This window comes from Fistularia commersonii, chromosome 31 (assembly GCF_037954325.1).
Source record: "Fistularia commersonii isolate RoL2024-O1a breed Wild chromosome 31, RoL_Fcom_v1.0, whole genome shotgun sequence".
NCBI lineage: Eukaryota > Metazoa > Chordata > Actinopteri > Syngnathiformes > Fistulariidae > Fistularia > Fistularia commersonii.
Genome location: NC_141314.1, coordinates 11,082,501 through 11,108,854, shown reverse-complemented (window position 1 = coordinate 11,108,854; position 26,354 = coordinate 11,082,501). Strand labels below are relative to the sequence as shown.

Here is a 26,354-nt window from a genome sequence, read left to right as displayed (position 1 = left end):
TCCCGGTCTATCTTTGTCAATTCTGATGGCGGCAACCGGACTTGGTGTTAACGAGCGACGATCGGGCTGAACGGAGTTGTTGTGTTAATGCGCGTGTCGATCGGGGGAAGAAAGAAGAGGAAATTGCGAGGCGGATGTGTTGATCGTGTGAGATAAACGACGGCCGTCAGCTCCGTGCGGGATCAGCCCGAGCATCGTGTCGGTCGCAGACGTCTCCGGGTGACTTGTGGGCCGCCGATACATTTGTACGCAAGCCTCAGTCCACCAAAGTTGTACCTTTGCTCCCCAAATAACAACCCCAGAAGCCTAGCGGCCCTTTGGAACTGGATATCAAGCTTTTCGGCGGAAGACAAACACAGTTCCTTGTGTCGTACAATCCGATGTCCAAGCGCGGAGGTCTCCGCACGGGTCAAACTGAAGACACGTTCACATCTCCAACGCCAGAGATGCTCCGAATCCAGCCTGGCTTCTTCTCCAACACACCCGTATCGCTTTCAAATGCGCACGCCGATTCAGGGAGGAGGAGAGCTCGAGTCATCTGCTGGCTATCTCGACTCCCCCCCGGCTCCTCCTGTGGTGTCACAGTCCATATGGTGAGGCAACACTGTTGGTCTCCTGTGGCCACACTTCCCACGATGCATCTGTGGCTCTGGGCTTTGGAGGCAGCTGATAGGCTGAGAGGACCGCGGTATTGACCAGCGAATGCCCGGTGTGAGGTCAGCTGGGCGCGGCGGCCGAGCGTAACCACTCACTTCCAGTCTTTCATCCGCGCTGCGGAAAATGGACGACTTTCCGTTCTGAATAGATCGGATTTCTCGTCGCCGCCACGTTCCCGTTGAAACCCGGTGTCAGAGATTCGTCGCGACGGTTTCCTGAAACAAGCCTGACTTGTAACTCCGGCGCTGCATTAACAAGCTAAAATTAAACTTGGAGGATCTTGATAATGCCGCCAAGGACTCTCTCTCTCTCTCTCTCACTCACTCTCTCTATATATGCTTTTGTCTTTGGAGGGATTTTAGTATTATTCCACTTTCCTCTGCAATGTTCTGCTGCGCTGCTATGAACGCGTCTCATGAAGAGAAAACAGAGCTTAGCGCCGATCAATTCTATTGAGTCTGACTCCTTTCACTAGTAGGGGATCGATGCCGCCTGTTTCATGTCGCCTCTGCAGTATCTATGTGCACACACACACACACACACACACACACACAGTTTAAAGACATGCCTATGAGAGCAGACACGCCCTTTAGCGGTGACCTATCGGCCTATTGGCTAACCCACCCACCCGGGGAGGCAGAAGTTCATTATGACAAGCTCGCCAGTGCCAAAGGTCTGCTTTGGTCATCTGATACAAAACTGATGGAGTCGTATCAAAAAAACACATTTGGCTGAAGACGGCGGATCAAAAAAAAGCAGTAGAAAATGCAAATGTAAATGCTAAATCAATCAATAAATGATTTAAAAAAAAAAAAAAAAAAAAAGGGAAAAATGACTCGCCATACTTTCGGAGGCGGCGGCGGCCTTGAAACGAGTCGTCGTGATGCAATTGTTACGTCCTTGGGTGCGCGAGTTCTTTTTATGCGCTTTCATTAACTTGATACATCAGGAAAGTGTTTTGAATGCCCTGGAGACATCTTGAGATTAAGCCGGCGAAAAAAAAAAAAAAAAAAAAAACTTTAATCACGTCTGATCTTCTCTTTGACTGTGTGAATGAAACCCATCAGCGCACCAGGAGAATAGACGTATAGACATACAGTGTATATATATATATATATATATCAGTGTGTGTGTGTGTGTGTGTGTGTGTGAATTTCAAAACCTACCTGTCCTTGTGTACTCATCAGCTTCATGGTGAACAAGGTCAGTGACGCAGCCGCCGTAGTGCAGCCTCTGCTCGTGGTCGAAGGCCTTCAGCGTCTCGCTGGAGCTGTAGGACTTCTGGGTGGGCACCCTGCACTCGTCGGCGTCCAGAGAAGACGTGTTGTACTGGGAGTCTTTGGAGGCCGTCAGGCTGCGGTGCCGGCGGTCCTTAAGGTCCATGACGGTTGACGGACGTTAAAAAGCGGGGGTAGAAGACGTGGACGCGATGAGGGGCGGTGGAGGAGCCGCCGAGATGGCCTTCAAAACGTCGCTCTCCACTTCTGTGACCTGAGAAACAGAAAAAAACATTGTATTCATGAATCGAGAACAGTGCAAATGGGTGCAGGGTGATGAGACGGAAGGTTTCTGGGTTTGGTTCCCGCATGGGGCCGTTCTGGGTGGAGCCTCCGGGTTCTCGGGGTTCCTCCCGTGGTCCAAAAACATCTGGGAGGTTCACCGGAGACCCTTCATTGTGCAGACGTGTGAATGGGAGGGTGAACGGCTGCACGTCTCAATCTTTTCAGTGCCATGGACAACTTTCATCCCATCCATCCCATCCATCACGATGAAGGACTCAAGTAGGGAATCTTGGTATTTTGTTTTAAATCACTCCGAGGTCCTTCAAGTGTCTCCGTTTTTCAAATAAGCTCTCTCGTGGCCGTTTTAGCGAGAGTTAGCTCGCCGGCTTACGTCCCAAAAAACCCTTTGACTGAGTGGAGTGCAGGATTGAGGCGCAGGATGAAGCGGCGATGTTTTAAAATTAAATACCCGCAGAAGACAAATGAAAATGTAAGATATTTAATTTTAAACAACGTTATTCTTCCTTTGACGTGGGAACGGTTGTAAATCTCTATATGTGGTATAGAGAAGCGGTAAAGATAATGAACGCATGAAGGAATGAAAGAGGCGAATGTTTGCCTGAAACCAAAACCGATGAGAAACGCCATCATTTAAGAAAACTACCGAAGATCGATATTGGTAAAATCCTGGGAAAATGCAGAAAGAAAAAAAAACAACGGAGATTAAGAAAAAAAAAAAGAGATGATTTACGTTGGTTGGGAGGAGGTGAAGACGAGGGGGGAAACGCAAGGACGGCGGATGCAACAGGAAGGGTGGAAGTGGAGGAGAAATGACTTGAGGGCATTGCTAGTCTCTCCCTCATTATCAGAGTGCGAATGAATCCTGCTCCCTCAGAGGCTGTAAGGGATAATCAAACACACCCAGACACCGACACACACACACACACACATATATATTTATCCACACCCGCTCAGGCTACGTGTTACTTGAACTGGAAAGGGGTTGTAACAGGACTTGCAACACCACCAAACGTGCACATCAAGTTCTCCCGCGCGCTAGTCCTCCGCCTGTTGCGCGCTTTTTAAAATATTCAAATCTTATCCACGCGGGTGCAGATCGTCCCGTGATTGTAATGCTAATGCGGCGCGATACAAGCGCGAGGGGCCTTGAGCTACGCATCGCATTAGCGGCTAAAGATCAAAGTACAACAATGCAAGCGGCGGTAATTGACAGGAACGCTCGCAGCAGCAACAGTGGGATATTTAAGGTAATAAATAGGTCATCCGTGGTTCTGCAGCTGGAGGCAAGGTATGTCTGGTCCTCCCCCGCCCCGCCCCCCGCGTTACAGCAGAACATTCCATTTTCATAAAACTACCACGCTGTCCGGACAGCACGTCGATATCACGGGAAGAAAGGGGGCGGCGCCGGACGGGAGCGAACGTATCCGAGCAGGGCGCCGTAGCTTAGAAAGGTAATATTGGAAAGTGCCTCGCCTCAGCCATTGATTAACGTTGGGCCGTGATGCTCATAAGGAGCTTGTTATGCTTCGGGATCCATCGCGCCGGCTATTAGGAGTCGGACCTTAATGTGTTTGCTTCTCGGACGGCGGGCGAAGAAACAGGAAGAGGCTTCGGAAACACGGGGACGGAAATATGCACGCGATGCAAATAGCATTTTTCTACGCACTCTCGTCGGAATCTTCTCGTCGCGCCGATGTTTTGAAGACGTTTCAGCCCTCATCCCGGAGGCTTCTTCAGCTCCAAAGACCTGCAGGGAGTTTCCCAATGTACCGCCAGGGTTGTGGGCGGGTCCAGGTTACGGAGGTTTGTTGTGTAAATGTAAAGTTGACGAGCAGAAACCAGGTCGAAGGGGGTTGTTATGCTGACGGGGATGTCGTTCGTCGGGGTCCAAGAGCAACTTTTGGGGATAAAACTGGATTTACAGCGGCGTGAAACCTGTTGGATCGCATGGAGCGAAGCTCAGGTGGAAGCTACTGGGCTTGCTGCTGGTGGTGGGTCATTGCTGGTTGTCTGGAGGCGCAGAAGGTCCTGGTCCTTGTGGACGAATCTGTCTTGGTATCAATGCCATTATGATGTTATAGGTTTGCTCTCCTGTGTTGGGCCGTCTTCGTATTCTGACCATTTCTTGTCGAAACAGAAAAACCATCTCCGAGCCGAGGAGGGGGGCCTCAGGTGCAACCTTTCTCCATCGCCATACTGGGATCACTGGGAGGAATCTTCAAGTGAAGACATTCGAGTCCAGCTGCTACGAGAAGAAGCTTTCGCCAAGAATTCACCGTGACTCCGCAGACTCATCGTAAAAGAAACCTCGGGTTTCGATAAAGCTAACAGCTGTCTGTCGAGCGTGGCTGTACGACACCTGAGCTGAGAAGACGCTTCTGTAAGCAGGTGTAATTGTTAACGAGGTGGGAGGAGAAAGGTCACGGATTGCAAGATACATAGATAAAGCGTAATAAGCTAAGGGGGGGTAAATCACACGAATCGCATTGCATATCAATCACGCTCCACCCACACAGGTGTTTCCCTCAAGGTCAGTGAAGCACAAACTTTCACACACACACACACACACACACACACCAAACTTGAGCTTGTTAATTACTCCAGTGACTGGAGTCATAATCACGCCGAGGTAGATCAGCTCATTTATCAGGGGCGTAATGACTTATCGTCACTGTGACTGGCTGCAAAAAAATGATTTTATGCTAACTAAACGGGACATTCCTGAATACCAGGCGTATATGTGTATTTATCTATGTCTATCTATATACGTGTCGATATGAAAATATTTTCAATAGTGTCCCGGCACACGCGTGATCTCGCTCCCCGTTGTGTTTCTTCAACAGATGAAAGTGGGCGTTTGGATGAAGGAGAAAATAGACGTGTCTATAACCGTGAAGTGACCATGAAATCCAGCTCGAATGAGAAATGTAATTGGGAGATGACAGGGAGGGGGTGGAGAATTCATTTTTGGAAATTACAAAGGTGAAGTCTGATAAAGGCGCCGCTCCTTTTTTTTTTTTCTTTTCTCGGCAAATAAGAGTTTCGGAAGAAACCAAATGATGGGAAGTGACACAATGTAAATCCAGTGTAACAAGAAATTACACCCGGCTAATGGGAGGCTAATTGCATCGCCGAATCAGTGAGCATCCGACAAAACATCCGAACAGAATGTTAATGTCGGAGACATTAGCTTAACTAAAACGACATTTGAAAACTTCTCACAGATGAACGATCATCTGCCTGATTTCAACCTGGATTATTAAAAATCGACGGCTATTAAAATGGCCGACAATCAGGCGCCGCCCGCTTCCTTCCGCTCGGCACGTTTGACTCATTTACATGGCGTTAAATGGCAAATGGCCTCCAATTATCCAGCGCTCTACGCTTGATTATGTTCACCCGTTCACACTTGGCTAACCAGACCACCGGGAGCAGCTCGGTGTTCGGTATCTTTCCAAGGACGCGTCCACGTGCAGACGGGAGGAGCTCGGAATGGACGAGTGACGGCGTGGCTAATGCGCGGCTAAGGCGGTGATACCGTTTTCATGATGCAAACATGTACGTTATTGGTCATCTGCGGGCGGGAGGCTCTGCGAAGGCGCTGTACAGTTGGTGGTGGACTTCCAGAAACGGAGGACCCGTCCGAACCCAATCTCCATCGGTGGGACCGATGTGGACCGATGTGGACCGATGTGGACCTCGTGGACGAGGACAAGAACCAGAGCGTCCGTATTGAGGATAAACTAGACTCGGCTCTTCGACGTCTGTGGAGCCGTGGTGCAGATGTCGGATCTCACGGTGGCGTCCGGCGCCTCTTCCACGCTGGGGCGGGAGGCCGAAGGCGGCTAACAGACTAAATAAGCTCATCGGGAAGGCCGGCTCCGTCCAGGAGGATGAACCGGACTCGGCGGAGGTGTCAGAGGAGGATGCCGTAGAAGCTCTCACCCCTTGCATGCTGGACTGAAGTCCTACCAGTGCACCTTCGGCCGTGGACCGAAACCTCCAAGCAGAAGCACAGAGGGTTTTTCCTACATGTGGCCATTAAACTATACAACTCCTCCCCTTTCTGCAAGATGGAAACCGGACAGCAAAGAAAGCAATATCATGTTTCTCTTGTCGGAGCCTTCCGGCAAGAGTTTCCTTCGGGATGAATAAAGTTCTCCTCTATCCTGGGCACAGGAGCCTCCAACAAGACGCCTGAGTTTGACCCGCATTCTGGAAAAGCGCTGTTCTGCGGAAGCTCGGGTCTCACGTCGAGAGCCTTCCCCTCGGAGACGAGGTGCTCATCGCCTCCAAGCCTTCCTGCAGAGATGCAGTTATAAATCATTCAATCGTTCATTATCTCTCTGGCTTGTCCTGCGCTCAGGGTCGCGGGGGAGCCGGAGCTCATCCCGGCCGCCGTTCACCTTGGGACGCTCGCCCGTCCGTCACGGGGCCACGAGCGCAGACATGACAACGTTCACGGTTCGGGGTTTGTGGACGACGGGAGGAACCCGTGCAGGAGCACATGGAGACGCTTGACGGGAAGGGACCTACTCGGTGCGACGGGGAACGGCCGACCAGCGCGGCCCCTTCAATCACGCCCTTTTATATTAATCAGCATTAAATCACCATGAAGTAGAAAATAGAGTTAGAAAAGAAAAACACACCCACATCTGCTGGCCGGTTAGGGATGGGTGCTGGATCGAAAAAAAAAAAATCAAATCCAAAATATACCAAAAATATGCTCCAAAAAGAAAAGATTTATTTTACATATAACACAAAACGTATACACAATACATATTTTATTGCCTGTTTATATATTGTATAGTTATTTTATTGCCTATCCGTATATCTTATATATATTATCTATTTTGTACAGTTTTATATTTGTATTGTCCAGGACTACAGATGGAAATTAGCTATGAGCTACAATCTGGTACAAACATCTCTGCCTCTGTGCTTTATGTAATAGTACACTGTCCTAATAAACTTCTAAACAAACAAACAAACAAACAAACACTTATTCTTGCATGTGTGATGTTTCGAGGCCAAAACATAGGCTCTTCCTCAGATGCTTACCGGAAATATGCGTTAACAAATATGTTATTTTTTTAAAGAGAAGGATCATGTGATCGACTCCCTCCCTTTTTTTTTGCCTCTTGCTGAATATATGATGTCCTTTTACTTTTTTACATCATAACATTCTCTTGAGAACCAACGTGAGACACTGATACGGTTTTACGTTTTTACAGATATATACATATGGGGACTGAAACAACCCTCGGAATACAAAAAAAACCCCAAAACGTCACGAATGCAAGGATGAGTGTTTTGCGTTTGATGTAAAATGAATCACCTTTTCTTTTTGGAGCATATTTTTGGTGAGCGGATTTTTTCCAAACTACTGCATGTTTTTTCAGGCGTCCTTCTCATCGGAAGGCCGGCGGTTCGAATCCCGGCTCTGCCAGCGAACGGCCAAAGTGTTCAACCAGTGGAGACCATCTTTGCTATCCCACCCACCGCACTTTTTTCATGGCATAATAACGTAGCGCGAAATCAATGCTTTGCATCATCAACTTAATATTTGCTCTAGTTGTGCAGAGAAAAAAAAAAAGTGAATTAATTTTGAATTAAACACTTCAAATTAGAGGTAACAATCCATCACCTCGCTCCTTCCATTCAAATCGCAACAAAAGCGACAATCAAACGCCAAGATTGACACCTAAATCGCTGACAAAACACAGTGTGGAGCCGCCGGATGAGAAAACTCCCATCTTCTCCCAACACTGTTTGTCAACAGAAGATGAAGGTGTTCATTTCTGGCTTTCTCTTTTTTTTTTCATTTGAAAGGAATTTGAAGAGCGAAAAAAAAAAAAAAAAAAAGGAGTCTATTGAAATCACAAGGCCCTCTTATCACAAAAGGCAAAATTGCGGCTATAAAGCGTTTGGCTCCAATTTTCAGCTGTTTTTGTGCTGCTGCTTAAATTAAGTTGTTTACACATATTTTTTTTTTCTTCTTCTCCCCCCACAAAGACAAAGAGAGGAACACAAAGAGCGACTGAGAGGAAGAAAACACTTGACGGCTGGAGGGAGGAGGGGAAAGACGACGCCAGAGGACGACAAACGGTGAGGTGAAAGCGACCACCGGCCGTGGAACTGGTCCGCCGGCGGGAAGAACGGCGGTTAGCGGTTGGATTCCAAGGCCAAGTTGCTCCTGGTGGTCTGGTTAGCGCTTTGCATGATGGCAGCTTCACACACACACACACACACACACACTGACGGCGGCAGGTGCTAACCAGGCTACCTGGAGCAACTTGGGTTCGGGTGTCTTGCCAAAGGACGCTTCACAAGTCGGCGGGAGGAGACGGCGATGGAACCGCCGACCTTCCCGTTCCTCGGAGAAGAGAAGGTGCAGAATTTCAAGAAGACGAACCTTCTCACGATTCCGAAGCTGGCTCGGATTTCAACCCACGAGCACCTCGTCAGATCCAATTACCTCTTACTTTCACCGTGCGCGGCTCACACTTGACTTTATACGAGAGTGCGAACCCCTTATTATCCGAAAATTTAATTAGTTGTTTTCCAATTAAATATATATTCCGAGGCGGCGCAGTCGATCCGCGCTTAACAGCGCAGCATTGATTTACATCCGTTCAGCGTGTCTTGTTATGCAAAATAGATTTTTTCCAAATTATATCGAAAAATTAGATCAACAAAACAGCACGGCGCGTACGAAGATGGGAGGGAGTGTCGCGGTGAAGTATTCCAATCATTTCTGCGACGGGGGAAAGAGCTCCGGGTTTGAAACATTACGTTCCCGCTGTGGAGCGATTTTAAAAATTCCCCTTTGTGGGGGAAACAGAAAAGAACGTCCACGGTCGCGAGCGGCGGCCGGGCGGCGCCGTTGGACTCGGTCCCGCTTTCAGATCCAAAGACGATCCGTGAGCCAACTGCCGAGGGGTGCGAATGACAGGAAGCGTCTCGCCAATCTGTCCTCCGCACATCTTGCCCCATTAGCGCGTCACCTCTCCGAGGCAAATGGCGTGCTCGCTAAATATGATCAAATGCGCTCATTAATGGATGTCATTATTTTTTTGCGAATTGGCATTTTGTCGTTATGCGGCTTCTCCTTTGTGACGCCGTTCTTAATAGCGACGGTCGGTTTTCGGAGAGCCGACTCTCACAATGGCAGCGCGCAAAGAGGAATGCAAATGTAGCCCGAGATAATGCGGATAATAAATGTTTTGTTGTCGAAGGGCTATTGTGTCATTTGCATATACATTTCATGCGTGCGCTTCTTTGAATTATTTGCTGTTGGTGAACAAGTTCACTCGCCGCAGATTTTTAGAGGCTCTCATTAGCGAGCGGGGACACAATGAGTTAGGAGCAGATTCCTCCAAACGAGGCCGCCTTTCATCTGCGCCGCCTCCTAATAACAAGGTCACTCACAAAAATAAAACAAGCTATATTTCTGCGACGGGAAACCTCATTCTATCAGGTTTTAAATCTCTACAAATTGACAAACTGCGCTGAAATAAAATGACATTGACACACATTTAACAATCTACGGCCTCGCTGTTTGCCGAACGGCTATCGGGGGGACGACCGGCGACTCAACTTTTAATCATCTTCCCCCGACGCCAGGTTTGCCGAAGCACGTCTTTGCTGTGATATTTGGAGAAGAGGAAGGTAACCGGACGCGGCGAAGTGGGCTAATTTCTGCAAAGCCCAAACTAGCGTGGACGGGTGCAGAGCGGGTATAAGCTACTGGCGTGGCCGTTTTGATGACGACCGAGATCCGATATCGACGTTACGTTGATACGCTGACGATGTCATTGTTTTTTTCTCAGAAAAAATGCCTGTATTTTATGGGGGTGACCAATGCTCAAAGAGCAGAACAGCCGAGAAGGGTATTTTCCTATAGATCTCTGTTCTGTGGTTGTCGTTTCGATTCTGTAAAATACGCGGCTGCGAGATTTTGAGTAAAACACTGCTAGCTAAAGAGGTAATGCTACAAACGCACGGAGGCGGCAGCTCGCATCCTGCCGCATTGGACCAGGTTGAATACGTACATCACCGACGTCCTGCCTTTTAATCCAATCACTGTACGCCTTACTTTATCAAACCCCATCTGATCTCTCCCGAATAATTGGCTCAGGCTTAAGGTTCCGTGGGTTCCTTGTGAACTTGGAAAGCATGCCTTTTGTTTAATGCGACGCGAGATAAGAATCGACACTCCGCCGATCTGTTAATCAAAACAAGTTATCATAATCCTCTCTGTGTGGATACGTAGCCGTTATAGTTCAGTCCTTCAGTATTTTAGACTTATCTGTGATTTACTCTTTCCTTATTTATCGCGTGGCTGTTTTATCTGCTTTAATTTATGTCGCCGGAATCTAATCATCTTTGAAACCAACGGACGAACGAGCGGTTCGGGAGACCGAAGACTGTGATCGACGGGAATTTCGTATTTTTTTTATTTCCCGTTGCGGCACCTTTGACGGGAGGCTGTCGCCGGGTCTCGGACCGACGCGTGAACCGTCACCGCAAGGCTAGCGCTAGCGCGGCAGCGATTGAAACGATAAAATGAAAAAAAAAAAAAAAAGGAGCACATCGTCCTTAAACTCCATTCAGAGTTGAGCAGAAGAACAGATGGACGAAAAGTTGCCACGCTGATCGGGATCTTCCATTTTCTCCTCCGCGTCCCTTTTTCCTCTCATTTGCCAGAATCGGCATGTGGGGTGGGGATGGAGGGGGGGGCGGCGGGGGCGGCACAATCCAGCAGAGTGCCACAGAGCCTCTGTTTATTAGACTAATCCTTAAATCCACATTCTGCAGGCCTCGCAAACGCCTCGCAAAGCTCTAATCTGACTCAAAACAAAGGGATTAGAGATGACATGGTCCCTCTCTCTGTCTCCCTGCGCCTGCCAGAGCGGGTTCTGCTGGTGCGCACATGTGCTGAGAAAACCCACGAGCGCCGTCGCACGCTGTTGCCCGTCACACCCATATTTGCTAAAGACCGATTTGCGCATGCAAACCCTCGTGCAACAAACACCGGGCTCTGTGAACACAATCTGGCCGTGACAAGACAGGCGGTTACAGCCAAGGTGCAAACAAACCGGGTAATTACACATAGCTAAGAAAAAAAAAAAGAAGAAAAAAAAAGTCAGGAGAGAAATGACAGGGAGGATGAGGATGAGCGGCGGCGAGAGGAAACGGCGACAGCGGGGAGGATATACCGAGAAAAAAAAACAAACAAACCGGGCTTAGGCTTTAGACACACACTGTTGCGGAAACAACAGCGGGTCTTTGCAGACTAACAGCCGATGGCGGCGGTTCACGCCGGGGGCGGCGGTCGTGTTTCGGGGCGCATTAACAAAGCAAATGTCCCATCGGTCAAACGCGCGGGGAAAAACTCACTACACGCTTCAGAAGATCTGCTGATGGTCATCGGGGAAAGAGAGAAAGTTCACTTCGGTGGCTCTGAGCGGGGTTCATTCGGCGGCGGCGGCGGGTGAAAAACTGCTGAGTGGCGGGAACTTTAACACACACACACACACACACACACACACACATACATCCGGACGAGGGTCGGAAAGCGGAATTGCCTCGCTGACAGCCAAGGTCAGAGAAGAATGTTCCGGACAAGCTAATTAGAAAGCAAAAGCGAGTCATGGTGCGCCTTGAAATCTGGATGCCGATGAATGACGGCAAAATCCGCCACGGCGGGCGGTCGGAGGGTGGAGAACTCCAAGGTTCGGAGCCACTATCTGGTGGTCGTGCTACATTTCACGTGTTTCATATCGGCTGAACACGACAGAAGGGGAGAAGGACCGAAAACCACGAAAAGAATAATTTCAGCGCTTCGGAAAAACAATTCTGAGATCGACTCCGAGTCGTCATCTCCGAGGGCGAACGTCTTCTCTTTTAAAGGGCCTTCAGGAAGGCCCTAGTACGCTCTAGTAGGACATCGTCCAACCAGAGCGTCCGTTCAAGCCGTAAGGGTTCCCCTGTATCTACGGCAACACAGACATTATGGTCTGGCAGTCGTACGACAACAGGCGCGTATGGGAGAGTTCTTCTTCTTCTGGCCACATGAGCTCTTTATTTTCCTCCAGCTGGTGTATCTCAGCGCCCGGCGTTCCGACAGGTGATTTTGAACCTACAATTCCGACACTAAGCTTTTCTCTCGCCACATATTTAGTGATCCTTCACTGACGAGGTCGCGATGCTTCCTTCCAGCGTCGGAAACGGATCAGACGCCGCCGTGACACGGAGGCGCCATATTCCGAGGTCACGGAGCACATCCATCCGCGCACAGCTGAAGGTCACCGGGTCGCGAGCGGCGCGGCTGTGCGCAGATGGCTAATGTCAGCTGTCGGGTCGCCGGGCTGCTCACGCCGTTCTTTTGCCCACCGAGGAAATTCCTTGTCCGCTTTGCGTCCGCCCATACCTGTTAGCGAGCGGCGAGCTCTTTCACCTCCGCCCTCGGCGGAGTTAGGGCAAACTTTTGCCGCGCTACCGCTAGTGAGTTATTAAAACAATCTAGTACTGACAAGCCCCGCATTCTGATGCCAGGGGAGAGGGCGAGGACTTAATAACTCAGTGTCACGCCTTGACATTCTTACCATCTGTCTGGGTAAAATATTCAAATGTGCAATAAATGTCACAGGGGACAGACGGTGACACCGTCTAATTAACACTATGACAGAGGTGACGCACTCCGGGCTTTGGCTGGGTTCTACTGTACGACATGCATCATACCTGTGTGTGTGTGTGTGTGTGTATGTGTGTGTGTGTGTGTGTGTGTGTGTCGGGCGTGTCGTGGTTACACGGGGATGACATACCGAGGGACACTGTAAATGTTGCGTCACTCATTCTCGTCGGAGGAAACAACAGCGAGAGTTCATTTACTGACCGGCATCCGTGCATTTCACGCTCAATGGAAAATGGTTAGCGGTTAGCGGTTAGCGGTTAGCGCTCCCGCCTCACAGCCAGAAGGTCCCGGGTTTGGGGGGGGGGGCTTCCTGTATGGAATCTCCATGGTCTCCCCGTGTCTGCGTGGGTTCTTCAGGGTTCTCCGGGTTCCTCACACATGCAGGGGGTCGATCGCAGTGTCCAAACATGCTAACGATAGCATAACGTCTCTATGTGACGTGTGAATGAGAGGGTGAATGGCTAAAGTTCTCTAGATGTGGTCCTGAGATGGATCCTCCAGGGAGAACCTCTCCAGCATCCCCACAACCCTGAGCGCAGGTGTAGATGACGCACGAATGCATGAATACATGAATGAAGGAACGACCCGGATCGGAACTGAATCACCAATCCTCACCTTGAACTTTACCCGAATGTGCAGGTGTGTGTGTGTGTGTGTCGTGGTGTGTTACAATCCCGATCTCCGTTAAAAGGCGGTGAACGGATGTCAGATTGGTCTTCAAACCAAAGCCATTTATATCCTGTGGCTCTTAAAACCGTTTGCTCTTAAAGACCGTGGCATCTCATGTTGGCTCTACTTTGTGGAATATCTGCGAATGGACTTAGGTGACGCTGCGGCAAACACCATGAGATCATTACAGATAATCAGTCAGACGAGGACGAGACCACAAATATTGGCTGCTGATATTCTTCTGTGAGTTTAACTTTGCCAAGGCTCATTTATGCTCAAATTTAAATCCTCATATGGACGCCGCCTTCTGTCCGTCCTCTGCCTGGTTGCGTAGCCAAACCCAGTAAAGGGAGCAGCAGCGCCGCAGGTCCTGGGGGGGCCATGTTGCCCAGAAGGTCCAGGGACCATCAGAGAAGAAGAAGACGACGACGACAACCGACGCCATCTATCGCGCCGTTATCTCCAGCGCTTCCTCCACCACCGTGGTCTGAAACTCGGGAGTGAATTCCGAATATGGCGCCCTCCGGTGGACAGATCGCTCAGCAGCCACCGATACTCAATTTTTTCAGTTCTTATAATAATCGCCAACTCCCCGCGACTGACCTCCATCATAGCGGCGCAGCGTTGGAGGTAAAACAAAGACAGACACGACTCCGGCCTCCATGATGGCACAGCTTCTGGAACCGAAACCCGTCGACCCGCGACATCCGCGACGTTCCCGAACAAAAAAACGCGGTAAACTCGCGTGTTTCCCCATTCGCGGAACGGCTTGGAAATACGTCGCACAGTTTCCCCTGGAGTTGGAGACCCCGACAAACAGCGTCCCCCGTCTGCGCCGCTGCCTCTTCCCTCTTTGAAAGCTGCGAGAGGCTGTTGTATGAAGCACCTTTAATGGGTTTGTGAGGGATATATTGGACTTCAGCGTGAGATCCGACACACTGTGTGTGCGCGAGCCTGTGTGCGCGCACCACCTAACTGTGTGTGCTCTTTGGATTGTCATGTAGGGTCCTCTATTATGGTGCTTTTCCACTTGTGCCGCTGTGTGCACTCACACTCCAAAGCCATTAGAAGATATCTAAAATCCCGGCGCTGAGAACTTTGAATCCGAGAGAGGTGCAATCGACGGGCCGGTATCCCGCAAAGTGCATCTCGGCGCTCTTGATCTGCGCTGCGGCGCTGATCCCCGCCGCGGATACGGTTGCACTTTTACATCAACTCTGTTACTTTATCCGTTCTCTGCGGCCCTCACGCCGGCATCTCGGTCTGTGGACTCGGTTCGGCAGCGGTGCTTCAGAGCTACCGCGGATAAGCACCGGCCCGCTCGGGGTCTACGAGCGGCTCCTCTGCCGCCGACGTTCCCAATAACGCCGGCTCATCGTCTCCAAATGGCGCGCGTCCCTTTGGGAATCGGCGGACGACAGCCATGACCGCTCCTGCGCCAATGACATAGCTGACTGCTCCCATTTAGCATGCTAGATTTAGCTTCATTAGAATCGGACGTGGCTCGGAAGACACACAGAAGAAATTAAATGAGGGGTGGTGGTGGCGGCGGGTGTCTGACAGCCAGGCTTCTGCGGGACCACTTTGCAGTAAAGTAGGACCGAAAGCACCAGCCATCTTAAGAAAAAAACGCTTCTATACCAGTCGCATCTATAATGGCGACCCAACAGAGAGGAATACATGAAAGCTTTTAAATTAAAAGTCCATCCTCCGCTGTGAAGACAGTAAAGGACACGTTGTCGTCCGTCAAGCACGGGTTAGATATGCTCAAACATAATTCTTAATACGAGAACCCGGCGCCTGGAGGCTAAAGCGAGTTTAGAAGGATGTCGAAAGCGGGCGAAAGGCATAAAATTTTTCCTTTTTTTTTCTAAATTTTTCTGACATTTTTCTAAATTTTTTTTTAATTCCTCTTCCTTCAGCTGCAGGGAATTTTCAAATCTTTGCATTTAAGACCTTAAAACACTTTATAGCATTGACTTTGACACTTTATAGTTTTATTTGTATTTCTTATTCTACCCCCCCTTGTTTTTATCTGTTTATACAATGTCCTTCTATTATTTATTATTGTTATGTTTTACTTGAAACTCTGGCACAACAATTTCCTTTGGTATAGATAAAGTTGTTCTTATTCTTTGGTATAAACAAATAATGAATGTGTGAATGTTGCACCGTGCACTGTGATTGGTCCAGAGTGAACCCGCCTCTCGCCCAATGACGATAAAGAATAAATGAATGAATCGCCAGAAAACACGCTAACGGTTGGACAGGAAGTCATCTACAGCTCTGAAGGTCATCTGAGCAGCTCGGCTTGGACCTCCACCTCCAAGATCATCCATCGGCCGAGGTACCGCTGCCTCTCCTTAAGCTACATCCGAGCATTCGAAGCCACACACACACACACACACACACACATTGGAGTGCTAGCGGGAAAACCACAAATAAAACACAATCGTAGATTTATTTGTCTGCGTGTGCGATACGACACGGATGACGGATGGCGTGAGGTCGTCACACTTAACCCGTCCCACCCCGACCCGACCTTTACTCCGGGTCACCGTCACGCCTGCGGGAGATAAATACATCGCTGAGGAAACCGATGGGGTTTCGGGGGGGAAATCCTGGAGGAAGGGGAGCTTCTGCTGGCTATCTTGCCGATGAATCCCTCCTCCTCCGCTCTGATAAGATATGATTTCAGGCCGGGACGGCGTGGGTGGAGGAGATGCCGGGGCTTCTCGCCACTAGCGGGTTCCGGTGGTCATTGAATTTTTTTATTTTTCATGCCCACGATGGATGGCCTCAGAAGTTGGAGGTGCGGCTGCTCCAAGTTTCCGCCGTGAGTGAAACCCTGAATACCTGTTTTAGCGATTTTTTTTTTTTTTTTTTTTTCCCGACGTGACGGCAGAATAAAAATGCATAAGCGAAGGCAACCGCGGGAATCGTCGCCTCCTTTGTCCGACGCCCACGCCGGCACTTTAGAAACCCTCCTCGTGGAAAAAAAAAAAAAAAAAAAACGATTTGTAGCGAGGCCACTTTGAAAGAGAACTCCGCCAAGTGGACGCTCGGAGTCGGCTGCACGTATAGGATCTCCTTCAGTTCCTTGACCTGCTCGCTCAGGAGAGCGCGCACCTCTGAATGGACCTGGCCGTCGCCGAAGGGAGCAGAAGTTTTTTTTCTTTCCTCTGGAAGAAATAGCACCGCTAGCAGCCGAGCGACGGTCTCGGTTGTAGCGCGGAGCGGTCGAAACAACCGCGCGGGTTTTTTTTTTTCGTTGGCAGCAGCCACATCAGTCTCTTGTATAGCGCCATATTGATGAAGATTGGAGTTGAGAGCTCGCCCTCCTCCTCCGCACCCGGGCCTATATTGGATTTCACGCTCGCTGCCCATTCAACCAGACACTGCAGTGCATTCCTAACCAAGGACCTGGAGGCAATACGGCTGTTTTATTTGTTTATAATGTTTAGGCTTCCCGTAAATAGCTGGCGCCGCCGTCCCCGATAACCGCGCGTAGTTACATTTAGGCAATTGACCGGGCTCATTTTCGACACGAGCGCCGCGGCTCAATTCATTTGGAATGAACTAAAAATCCAATAGAGTCGTCTGAGTGGGAGGGGGAAAACAGAGGAGGGGGGGAACGAAGGGAAAAGGAGAAAAAAGGGTGGTTGGTCGGGTAAGTAGGGGGTGGGCGGGGGTGCAGAACCGGTAATTTAAAAAGGATAACCTGTGCTGATGCAAGGCTGGAAATGTAAAGAGCGAGATGCCTCTCCCCTGCCGTCCTCCTCTGCACTCAAATATGAATGACGGATGAAATATGGATGCCCTCCGACTGTTCCCGGTTACTAAACAACCCCTTCTCGGCTCCCGCCCCCCCCTCGCCGCCGCCGCGTGCATCCCGAATCCGCAGCTAATGGTTAGCATAGTCGCTATAGGGTCTGGTGTGTGTCCCGTCACCTAATTGTGCGTCGCTCGCTTGAGTCATCTCCAGCGTGGGTGTGCATATGTGTGTGTGTGTGTGTGTGTGTGTGTGTGTGTGTCTTCCATCTTCTCTCGCAACCCCACTCGTTGTCCTCCGCCAGCTGCTCGGTTTCTCACTCCATTTGCTCCAGACTTCATATACATCTGCCCACCAAATTCATCCATCTAACTCAAGCGCACACACACTTTTTGCAGTGTGTGTAATCCCATGCAAAGCAGGGCACTCAGTCATGTAACTCCTAAACACTTATTTCTGGCTCCTGACACGAACCAACCGAGGCACCGGCTCCAAACAAGGTCAGCTGAAACAATCTCTCATCTGCCTAATGATGTGAGCCCCGTCTCGGCGGGTTCTCCCTCCGCGTTCTTTACGTTTTGCCAAATGGAACGTCCTTGCAAAACTTTAGGGCCACGTCTCAGAAATTCCTTTAACGTCGTCGTAGCGAGCGGAGGAAAAAAAAAAAAAAAAGGCCTCCCCGAGGCTCTTGTGAAGTGAAGGATGAAAGCGGAGCGAGCGCAGGAATGGGCAGAGAGCTGGGAGAAGGGGTTTGATGGCGTCTCCTGAGTGAGGGAGGAAATGCAAAGGAAAAGGTGTCCTCTGAAAAAAAAAAAAAAAAAAAAAGAAAAGCTCATTCACGCAAGCAATTTCCCTCAACACTCAAACAACAAGTGATCGTGCAAAGCGGGGATTTTTCTTGAAAAGAGGTCTCCGGTCTGGTCCCGTCCCCTCGTTCTGCAGCCCTCCTCCCGTTCCAGCGTCTCCCTTCGCAAAGTGACACTCCTTGCACAGGAATCGGTTTCTGTAATTAACCTGCTCATTTGCTAATTTGACTGTAATCAAAGCCCGTCATCTCCCCCAGCGGGGCGCCGGCGCTCCGGCGAGGAAGGAGACGGCGGCTCGGAGCTCGGTGACGAGCCGCGACGCCTCTCCTTCACTTCACCTTGGTGAGAATCTGGCAAACAGACCCGAGGGCTGACGGAGGAGGCTTTCCTCAGGGCGCTCACACACACACACACACACACACACACACGATATGAACCCTATTTCCTATTCGAGACCACCGAGATCCAACCGCCCTGCTGACACGTACATCTTCCAGCACCCAGCGTGAGTTCTCCTCTGAATGATCACAATCCAGAGCATCTTCTTTGATTTCCCTTTTTCCTCATTCTCTTTTTATTGTCGCCCTTCCGCCCGCCTCCTCCAGCGCCGGCGTTCAGACGCAGCACGAGAGCGGCGGCTCCGTCGCCTCCTGATGGCGACGGAAACGCGAACTAATGGCGCCGGGCCGGCTGTTATTTTCCACGTTTACAATCGTGAGAGACAACGCTTACGTCGCGGCAGATAATCCGCTAACGGGATTGGCGGGAGCCGTGCTCCAAATGCAACACCTCGACCGGAGTCGGGTCGGGGTTTCCGGTTTCGCCGTCCGAGGACGCAGACGAGTCTGAACGCCAGACGGATTCTCCGAGCGACACCTGGGATCGGACGTACGAAGATCCAGCGATCATCGCGGAATCACTCACTATTACTGACTCAGTCATGGTGTCCAAATCTTCTTGTCTTGGCAACTGGATGTGAATTTCTGGCCCACGTGTGCAAATCCATCTTGGTATTGATCATTTGCACACACGGACCAGGACCTTCTGCACCCTCAGAACAACCGAGAAAGCCCCAACGTCCACAAGAGCTTCAGTTCAAGGGATTCAATGAGTTTAACTCTTGTTTAGCTTGACTTTTCCCCTTCCGGTCCAGGTAGCCCAACTAAGTTGCTCTTTGGTTCCACCAAACGACACCCCATTAGCAGAAGAACTCCATTACACCTTGTTTCTACAGATCAACCTTTCCCAAAAGGGCTCATGTTACACCTCTGTTCATCCAGTTGCACCGGCTACCAGCAGCTGCCAGGATCAAGCACAAGGCCCTGACCCTGGCCTTCAAAACCACCTCAGGAACAGGTCCAGCATATCTGAACCAAATGATAAGACCTTATGTTCCCGGCAGAGAGCTGCGTTCCTCTAATATAAACCTACTAGCGGTACCTTCTGCTCACTCTAAGCGATCTCAGGCCAAACTGTTCTCAGTTCTACTACCTCAGTGGTGGAACAAACTTCCGGAAGCAACAAGACGAGCATCATCTCTCTCAACCTTCAAGAAACAGGTAAAAACTGTTCTCTTTCAGGACTTTTTACTGCGCTGATGCCCCAGATCAGGTTAGGCAGCAAGTTAGGCTATGCAGTGTGTGTGTGTGTGTGTACGTTTGTGTACGTCTTTGTCAAAAAAAAAACAAAAAACAACTCACTAACCCAAGCTTACTGTTCTGTATATTTCCTGTGCATCTTGTATTTGCAAGTGTTATTTGCAGTCCTTATGTCCTCTATTGTAAGTCGCTTTGGATAAAAGCGTCTGCCAAATGTAATGTAATCAACTTTTCCATTTATACGACAAGCCACCGCCATCTAGAGCCGCCCACAACCCTGGCGGCTATATCGGGAAAATCCCCACAGGTCATTAGAAGTGAAGAAGCCTCTGGGATGACGGCTGAAACATCTTCAAGCCCAGTTGTCAAGGCGAGAAGATTTGGACAAGGATTCACTGACAATGATGGTGTGCTCGGCTGGATGTCTCGCTGGGACAAATGACAAGCTGGTGCATCCACAGGATGCATGAATGAGAGGGTGAACGGTGGAACGTCTCTACACGTCCAGGGTGAAGCACAGCCGTGAAAGAGTGTGTATGCATGCATGCATATGTTGTGCGTGAAGGTTGCGAAGGACGTCCGATGTTACGGCCGTACAGGACTCAACCTGCAAATCAAATTATATATATTTAAACTAAGATGGAAGGAGGCAGGAAGCAGACGCGCCAGGAAAAGGGTATGGATTTTTGTTGTCGTCGTTGTTTTTGAAAGCAACAGGGTTTTGGAAACGTCTCCCTGACAGTCACTTTTAAGTGGCTCTTTGACGCACAGAAGCCGCCGCCGCCGCTGCGACAGCTAATGGGGATCCAAATAAAGAATAAAAAAAAAAAATGAACACCGGATGTGACTGAAGAAGTTCTCCTTACCTCAGCCTTTCTTCTGTCACCCACTTTATGCTTAATATCTTTTATTTATGCCATAGAATACGGCACATGTACTCGCGAATATACCACTGTCAGCGACTGCAGGGTCTCCATTAAGTATTCGGGAAATTCAAATTCCAAAGAGTAATTCAAAGAGTAAAGTACTGCTCCACAGCTGTGCAGTCCAGGATGGACACACACACACACACACACACACACACACACACACACACACACACACACACACACACACACACACACACACACAGTGATAAACCGCAGTAACCGTCTAGATCAGGGGTCGGCAACCCGAAACACCCAAAGAGCCATTTGGACCCAGTTTCCTTGGAAAAGAAAACACTGCGAGCCGCAGTTACTTTTTGACGTCTAAAATAAAGGTACCACTGTATATATTGCTTTTTATTACCTTTACACTTTGTATAAACAAGTGTGTCGTGTGTTGCTTCTGAAATTCACAAAGTATTACAGAGAAAATTAAATTTTGTTTATGTAATTGAACTCATTTTGAGCTTTGGGCTTTCAGAGCGTGTAGCGGAGCCTTGAGCTGAATTTTAAAAATAAATTGGGAAAAAATCACTGTGTCAGGAAACAATAAAAAATAAATATTTGCAAAATATTTCCATAAATATTTCTTTTATCTGGTTTATGGGACTTCTGCTCCTGAACTTCCGTGCACAGCATCTGCAAATCAGGACTTTACCAGCTTCTGCGAGTGTGACGTTATTTTGAGCGGCGAAAAATAATAAATATAATTTTATTTAATATTTCCAGATCACAATAATCTTCTAACTTATAGCTAAAAGTTAAAAAATTGAATTAACACAAATGAAATATACTTCAATTACATATTTATAATTTATTTTCCCAAGCCACTCGAAGAGCCGCATGGGTTTCCGACCCCTGGTCTAGATAGCTGAGTTATTATTCTCGGTCCTCCGCCGTAACGCTGTACGGTGGAATGTGGTTTTGGGGAAAATAAAAATTTAAAGGAGTGTGTCGGGTTGACGCGACGGTTAGCACTGCCGCTGCAAAGCTAGTGCGTTCCCGGTTCGATTCCAGCGGGGGCTTTTGGTCCACGTGGACAAACCCAAAGCAGGCAGCGGGTTAATCGTAGAACTTCATTGGCCAAACGTGTGAATGGGTCGGGGCCCCGCCCCTTTACCGACGACAGCTGGGATTGGCTCGCGGCCCGGTGCACGCCGCGCTGGGATTAGGGCATCCTTCCAATCAGACGTGACATTATCCCTTACCCCTGCCTCACTGGACAGGTGCCACCTTCCAGGTGACACCGCAGGTGTCTTGGAAGTGGATTAATCCTTTACTAAGGAGAGCCGGTTGACACATTTACAACAACAGGTGCCACACACACACACACACACACACACACACACACACACACACACACACACACACACACACACACACACACACACACACACAGAGTCTCTTATACAGGTAATGTGAGGTTTCAGGTGACGCTATGGGTTCAGACTGTAACAATAACTAACTGCTGCCTGTCCATAACTGACCCAGGTACTTCCGCTGCATTCATGAGATGAAGTTCCATCCCAGAATTAATTATTTATGACACACACACACACACAAAGACACACACACACAGAATTGTTTTCATTCATACGTTTTTTTTCATTCATTTTCTACAGCGCCTATCCTGCGCTTGCAGCTGATAAGACTCCAGCAGCCCTCAGAGCTGGAGGAGCGGAATAATTGAGAATGAAGGAATGAATGAATGAAAGAATGGAAGAAATCACAATTGGCATCATCATTTTTTTGTAGTTGTATGAAAGGGACTAAGATGTCTTCTGATGGAGCGGACATTTTTAGGTATCTTACGCCTGTTTCACTCATGAGTCACCACCTACTGATGCGCCCGAATATGACAGCTGGTAACCCCTCCCGTGGTGGCAACACTTGTATGCTTTTGCGATTGCCTTGTGTTTAGAAACGGCTGGGTTCACCCGGCCCGCAGCCTCCAGGCGTGGCGGCGGGGAAGGACGGACGGACGGGGGGGGCGGACGACAGGACGTTCTGTACATCCCAGTGGGAACGCGGTTATTTGTGGCGGAGCGATGACACCAATCCATAGCACAAACACGTAACATGGCGCCAGCCTGTGGGGGCCATACATGTGCAGGCGTACACGGTGTGAAGATATTGATGTTTCTAAGGGCAAAAGTAATGACATGACACACACACACACACACACACACAGGTTGGTGGCCAACCCCATGAAATCACCGACCCTTCCCCTTTGCTCACAGCGACACAAACGTCCCATCTTACTTTCAAACCCTTTAAAATATTCATCAGCACCTCAAAAAGGAAAACCTTTAATTCACATGAAACAAGAGCCCGTTGTCTTTGTTGTTGCTCCCTATCTGCTCTTTCTCCTCTTCCTCCTCCTCTTCCTCCACCCGTCGTGCCCGGTCTCTCTCTTCTGCGCTCATGAATTATGAAGGCCTACAGAATCCGGTGGCTCGGATTGTCCCCGCAGTCGGAGGAGGGGGGTACGGCTCTCCTGTTTTGATCAAATAAGGCGCCATAAATAATTAAGCGTGCCTTTGTCGTGCAAATGAGCGGCCGCCGCCGCCGCCGCCGCCGTGCTCCTGTGAACTCACGCTGCTTTGAGTTCAAACAGTGGTTGGAGGTTCAGCCCACCCTGCGTGGAAGATGCAGGCCACTAACTGGTGTGAAGGCATTCCCGCGCTAACCGTGCGCGGATCAAGCTAACGCCCGATCCCCCACGCCCTCTCGCTTTCGAGCGACGTGCATCGTAAACATCGTTTTTCTGTCTGCGTCTGCGCCGCCAGCCAGATGATATGAGTTTCACCTGCTCTGCTTCTCATTCACGAGCGCTGCTCGCCGACTCCGACGACCAGCAGGTGTTGCGAGGGAGAACCGGCCGTACGGCTCGGCGCCTTTTTCCAAGGACGGCTTCTTTTGTGCGCTCGGTGCAAACGTAAAGCTCGAAGGTCGGCTTGACGGGAAAAAAGTGATTTTTGTCTCTTTTGTTTGGAATAAAAAGGTGGTGGCGCAGGTGTTTAGCGTTGGTTAGCCTTAGCAGGTGATAGCAACGTATATGTTGATCTTCAGGGGGAAAAAAAATTTTACAGCAAATTTTATTTACGGCAAACTTGATGCCGCTGAACATTTTCCCAAAATTTCTCAGGGAGTCGCGGGTAAAAACAGAAGCCGAAGGGGTGAAAAAATGGACTCGGGTTCAACTGGAGGGAAATGTTGGCCGGCGTTGGACGCCCATATTAGCCCATAACCCCGTCATTCCATATCCTTCCTCCGTAAGGAGATGTGTTGAGCAGCTCTGGGAGAACAAAACGCAGCCGACGCATCAGTCAGACACTTTGATCGCATCCTGTCGTCCAATTACAGGAAGAGGAGATCCATTTCTTTTCACCCAGTCACTTTGTTCACTCATTCATTATCCATAACGCTTCTCCTGGAGCCGCCGCCGCTCGATTCACCTTCTCCTTCGCGTCAAAAAGAAACAACTATTCACTCCGTCATTGACACGTCACCTAGAAACAACCATTCGGTCTCACTCAGAAGTCATGGAGATGCGCAACCATTCCCATGTCACATGGTGACGTCCAGCCACTGAGCAGCCTCCAGAGAACTTGGACCTCCATGAGTCCCCTTCTACATTCTTGGTATCCACCCCCCTCATAGTTCAGGTTCTCCAAGCAGAACCTCCACTTCCTCGACAAATTCGAACCTGCACCGTTGTTTTCGTGAATCCACACGATCACAGCGCCATCTACTGGCCCGGCGTGCCCGCAACAGCTGTTTCCTTCTGAGATCTTTTTCAAAACGTCGCCTTCTGCAACTTGGAGCGCCGTCCCGTCTTCTAGTTCCATCTCTCCACCTCCGGAGAAGGCCGGATAACAACCTGCGGTCCTTCAACGCTTTTATTTCCATGGCAACTGGCCGTATGCACTCGATTCTCTTATTATCTTTCGTTCCCTCATTATGCTAATTAAGATTAACTCACAAGGATCACACCAATAAGTGCTCTTTTCTCCACCTTCTCCTCCCCGGCTCCTCATCCCCTGCACACACTCCTCTGCTCATTTCACGGCGCCGGCTCCGGCAGTCGGGAACATTAAAAACAGTTTTAACCCCGCCGCCGCTGACGCACTGTTTATGTTGAGTAGGGTTAAAAGCTGATTTCACAGTGAATTAAATGTTAATTTTTACCCCCTGTATTGCTGACTACCGGTGTGTGTGTGTGTGTGTGTGTGTTTGTGTGAATATGGGAATATGTAATAGCTATCCTTGCATGGATGTGCTAACGTTCCAGCGCTCTTCTCCCATTTGCAAGGCTTGAAAATCCCGTTATTTTGGTCTTCTCACATTTGAAGAACAAAAAAAATGTTAAAAAAATCTATATTTATTGCTGGCAATTTTACAGAAAATCAAAAAAAATAATAATTTAAAGGTTTTTATATGGTAATAATAAACACACACACACACACACACACACACACACACACACACACACACACATACATGCTATGATATCCTACTATTATTTATTATTGTTATGTTTTACTTGAAACTCTGGCACAACAATTTCCTTCGGCATGAATAAAGTTGTTCTTATTCTTATTCTTATATTTCCCTTCATCAGCCAGTGAATCAGATGCTCCATATTCCTGAAGCACACCTAACACACACACACACACACACACACACACACACAAGACACAACAACATCAACAACAATAGCAAATGTACTAAAGTTGGGAAATAATTAGAAAATAAAGGAATGAAATTTGGGTGTTGTAACACCCCTACGGAGCATAATGGTACGATCCTCCTGCTTTCTTCTTCTCCTTTGGACTTTTCCCTTCAGGGTTCGAAAGCCAGTCCACCTTCTCCATCCAACCCTATTCTCTGGATCCTCCTCTCTCACACTAACTGTCTTCATATCTTCTCTCACGACGTCCATAAATCTTCTCTTTAGTCTTCCTAGAGACCTCCAATTCCAGCATCCGTCAACCGGTATATTCCCTCTCCCTCCTCTGTCCATGACCCAACCATCTCTGACCTTCTCCCCAAAACATCTACCATGTGCTGTTCCTCTGATAGACTCATTCCTGATCCTCCTGCACTTTACCTTTATCAGATAAAGGTGAAAGTTCTCTCGCTCCGGGGTCACTAATCCAGCCTCGGGCAAACCGCCTCCCTTTCCCTCTCAGTGTGCAGCTCACGGATCCACACCAGCAACTCGGACACACACACACACACACACACACACACACACACACACACACACACACACACACACACACACAGAAGGAGCATCACCGGCAGAGAAGCAGGCAAAGTTTCCCCGGGACAGGAAGAAGTAAACGAAGCAACCCGACACACAAATGTGTTTTTCCGTTCCGCCTGTGAAGGCCCGTACAAAGAGGCTGCCTGGAGGCGCCACCCAGCAGGGTCAGATGGAGGTCCAGGAGAAGGTGAGGGGCTTCGGAGGGGCGAGAAGATACGTGGGGGCGAGTCGGAGGTGACGGGTGGAGAGAAGGGCTACAACATAAACATCGAGTTGGAAAAATGGATTTGAGAGCATGAAGCTTGGAGATCCATCCTGCACGAAGCATGGAGGCTCGGCTGCCTCACAGCCAGAAGGTCCCTGGTTCTCCTGGTGGGGTTCCTCAAGGTTCCTCACACTCAGAACGCATGCAGGAGGTTCAGTGGAGACCTG

At 49.3% G+C, this 26,354-nt stretch overlaps 1 protein-coding gene across 2 annotated transcripts in view; it reads right to left on the bottom strand.

Annotated features, from left to right (window-relative positions):
* The window catches only part of tenm2a (teneurin transmembrane protein 2a), a 209,008-nt gene that overhangs the window by 155,986 nt on the left and 26,668 nt on the right, over positions 1 to 26,354 (bottom strand). For both annotated transcript variants that reach the window (XM_086178654.1, XM_086178655.1), the window contains exon 2: positions 1,824 to 2,148. In XM_086178654.1, the coding sequence (XP_086034780.1) occupies positions 1,824 to 2,040 (217 nt within the window). In that variant the 5' untranslated portion in view covers positions 2,041 to 2,148. The remainder of the gene's footprint in view (positions 1 to 1,823; positions 2,149 to 26,354) is intronic.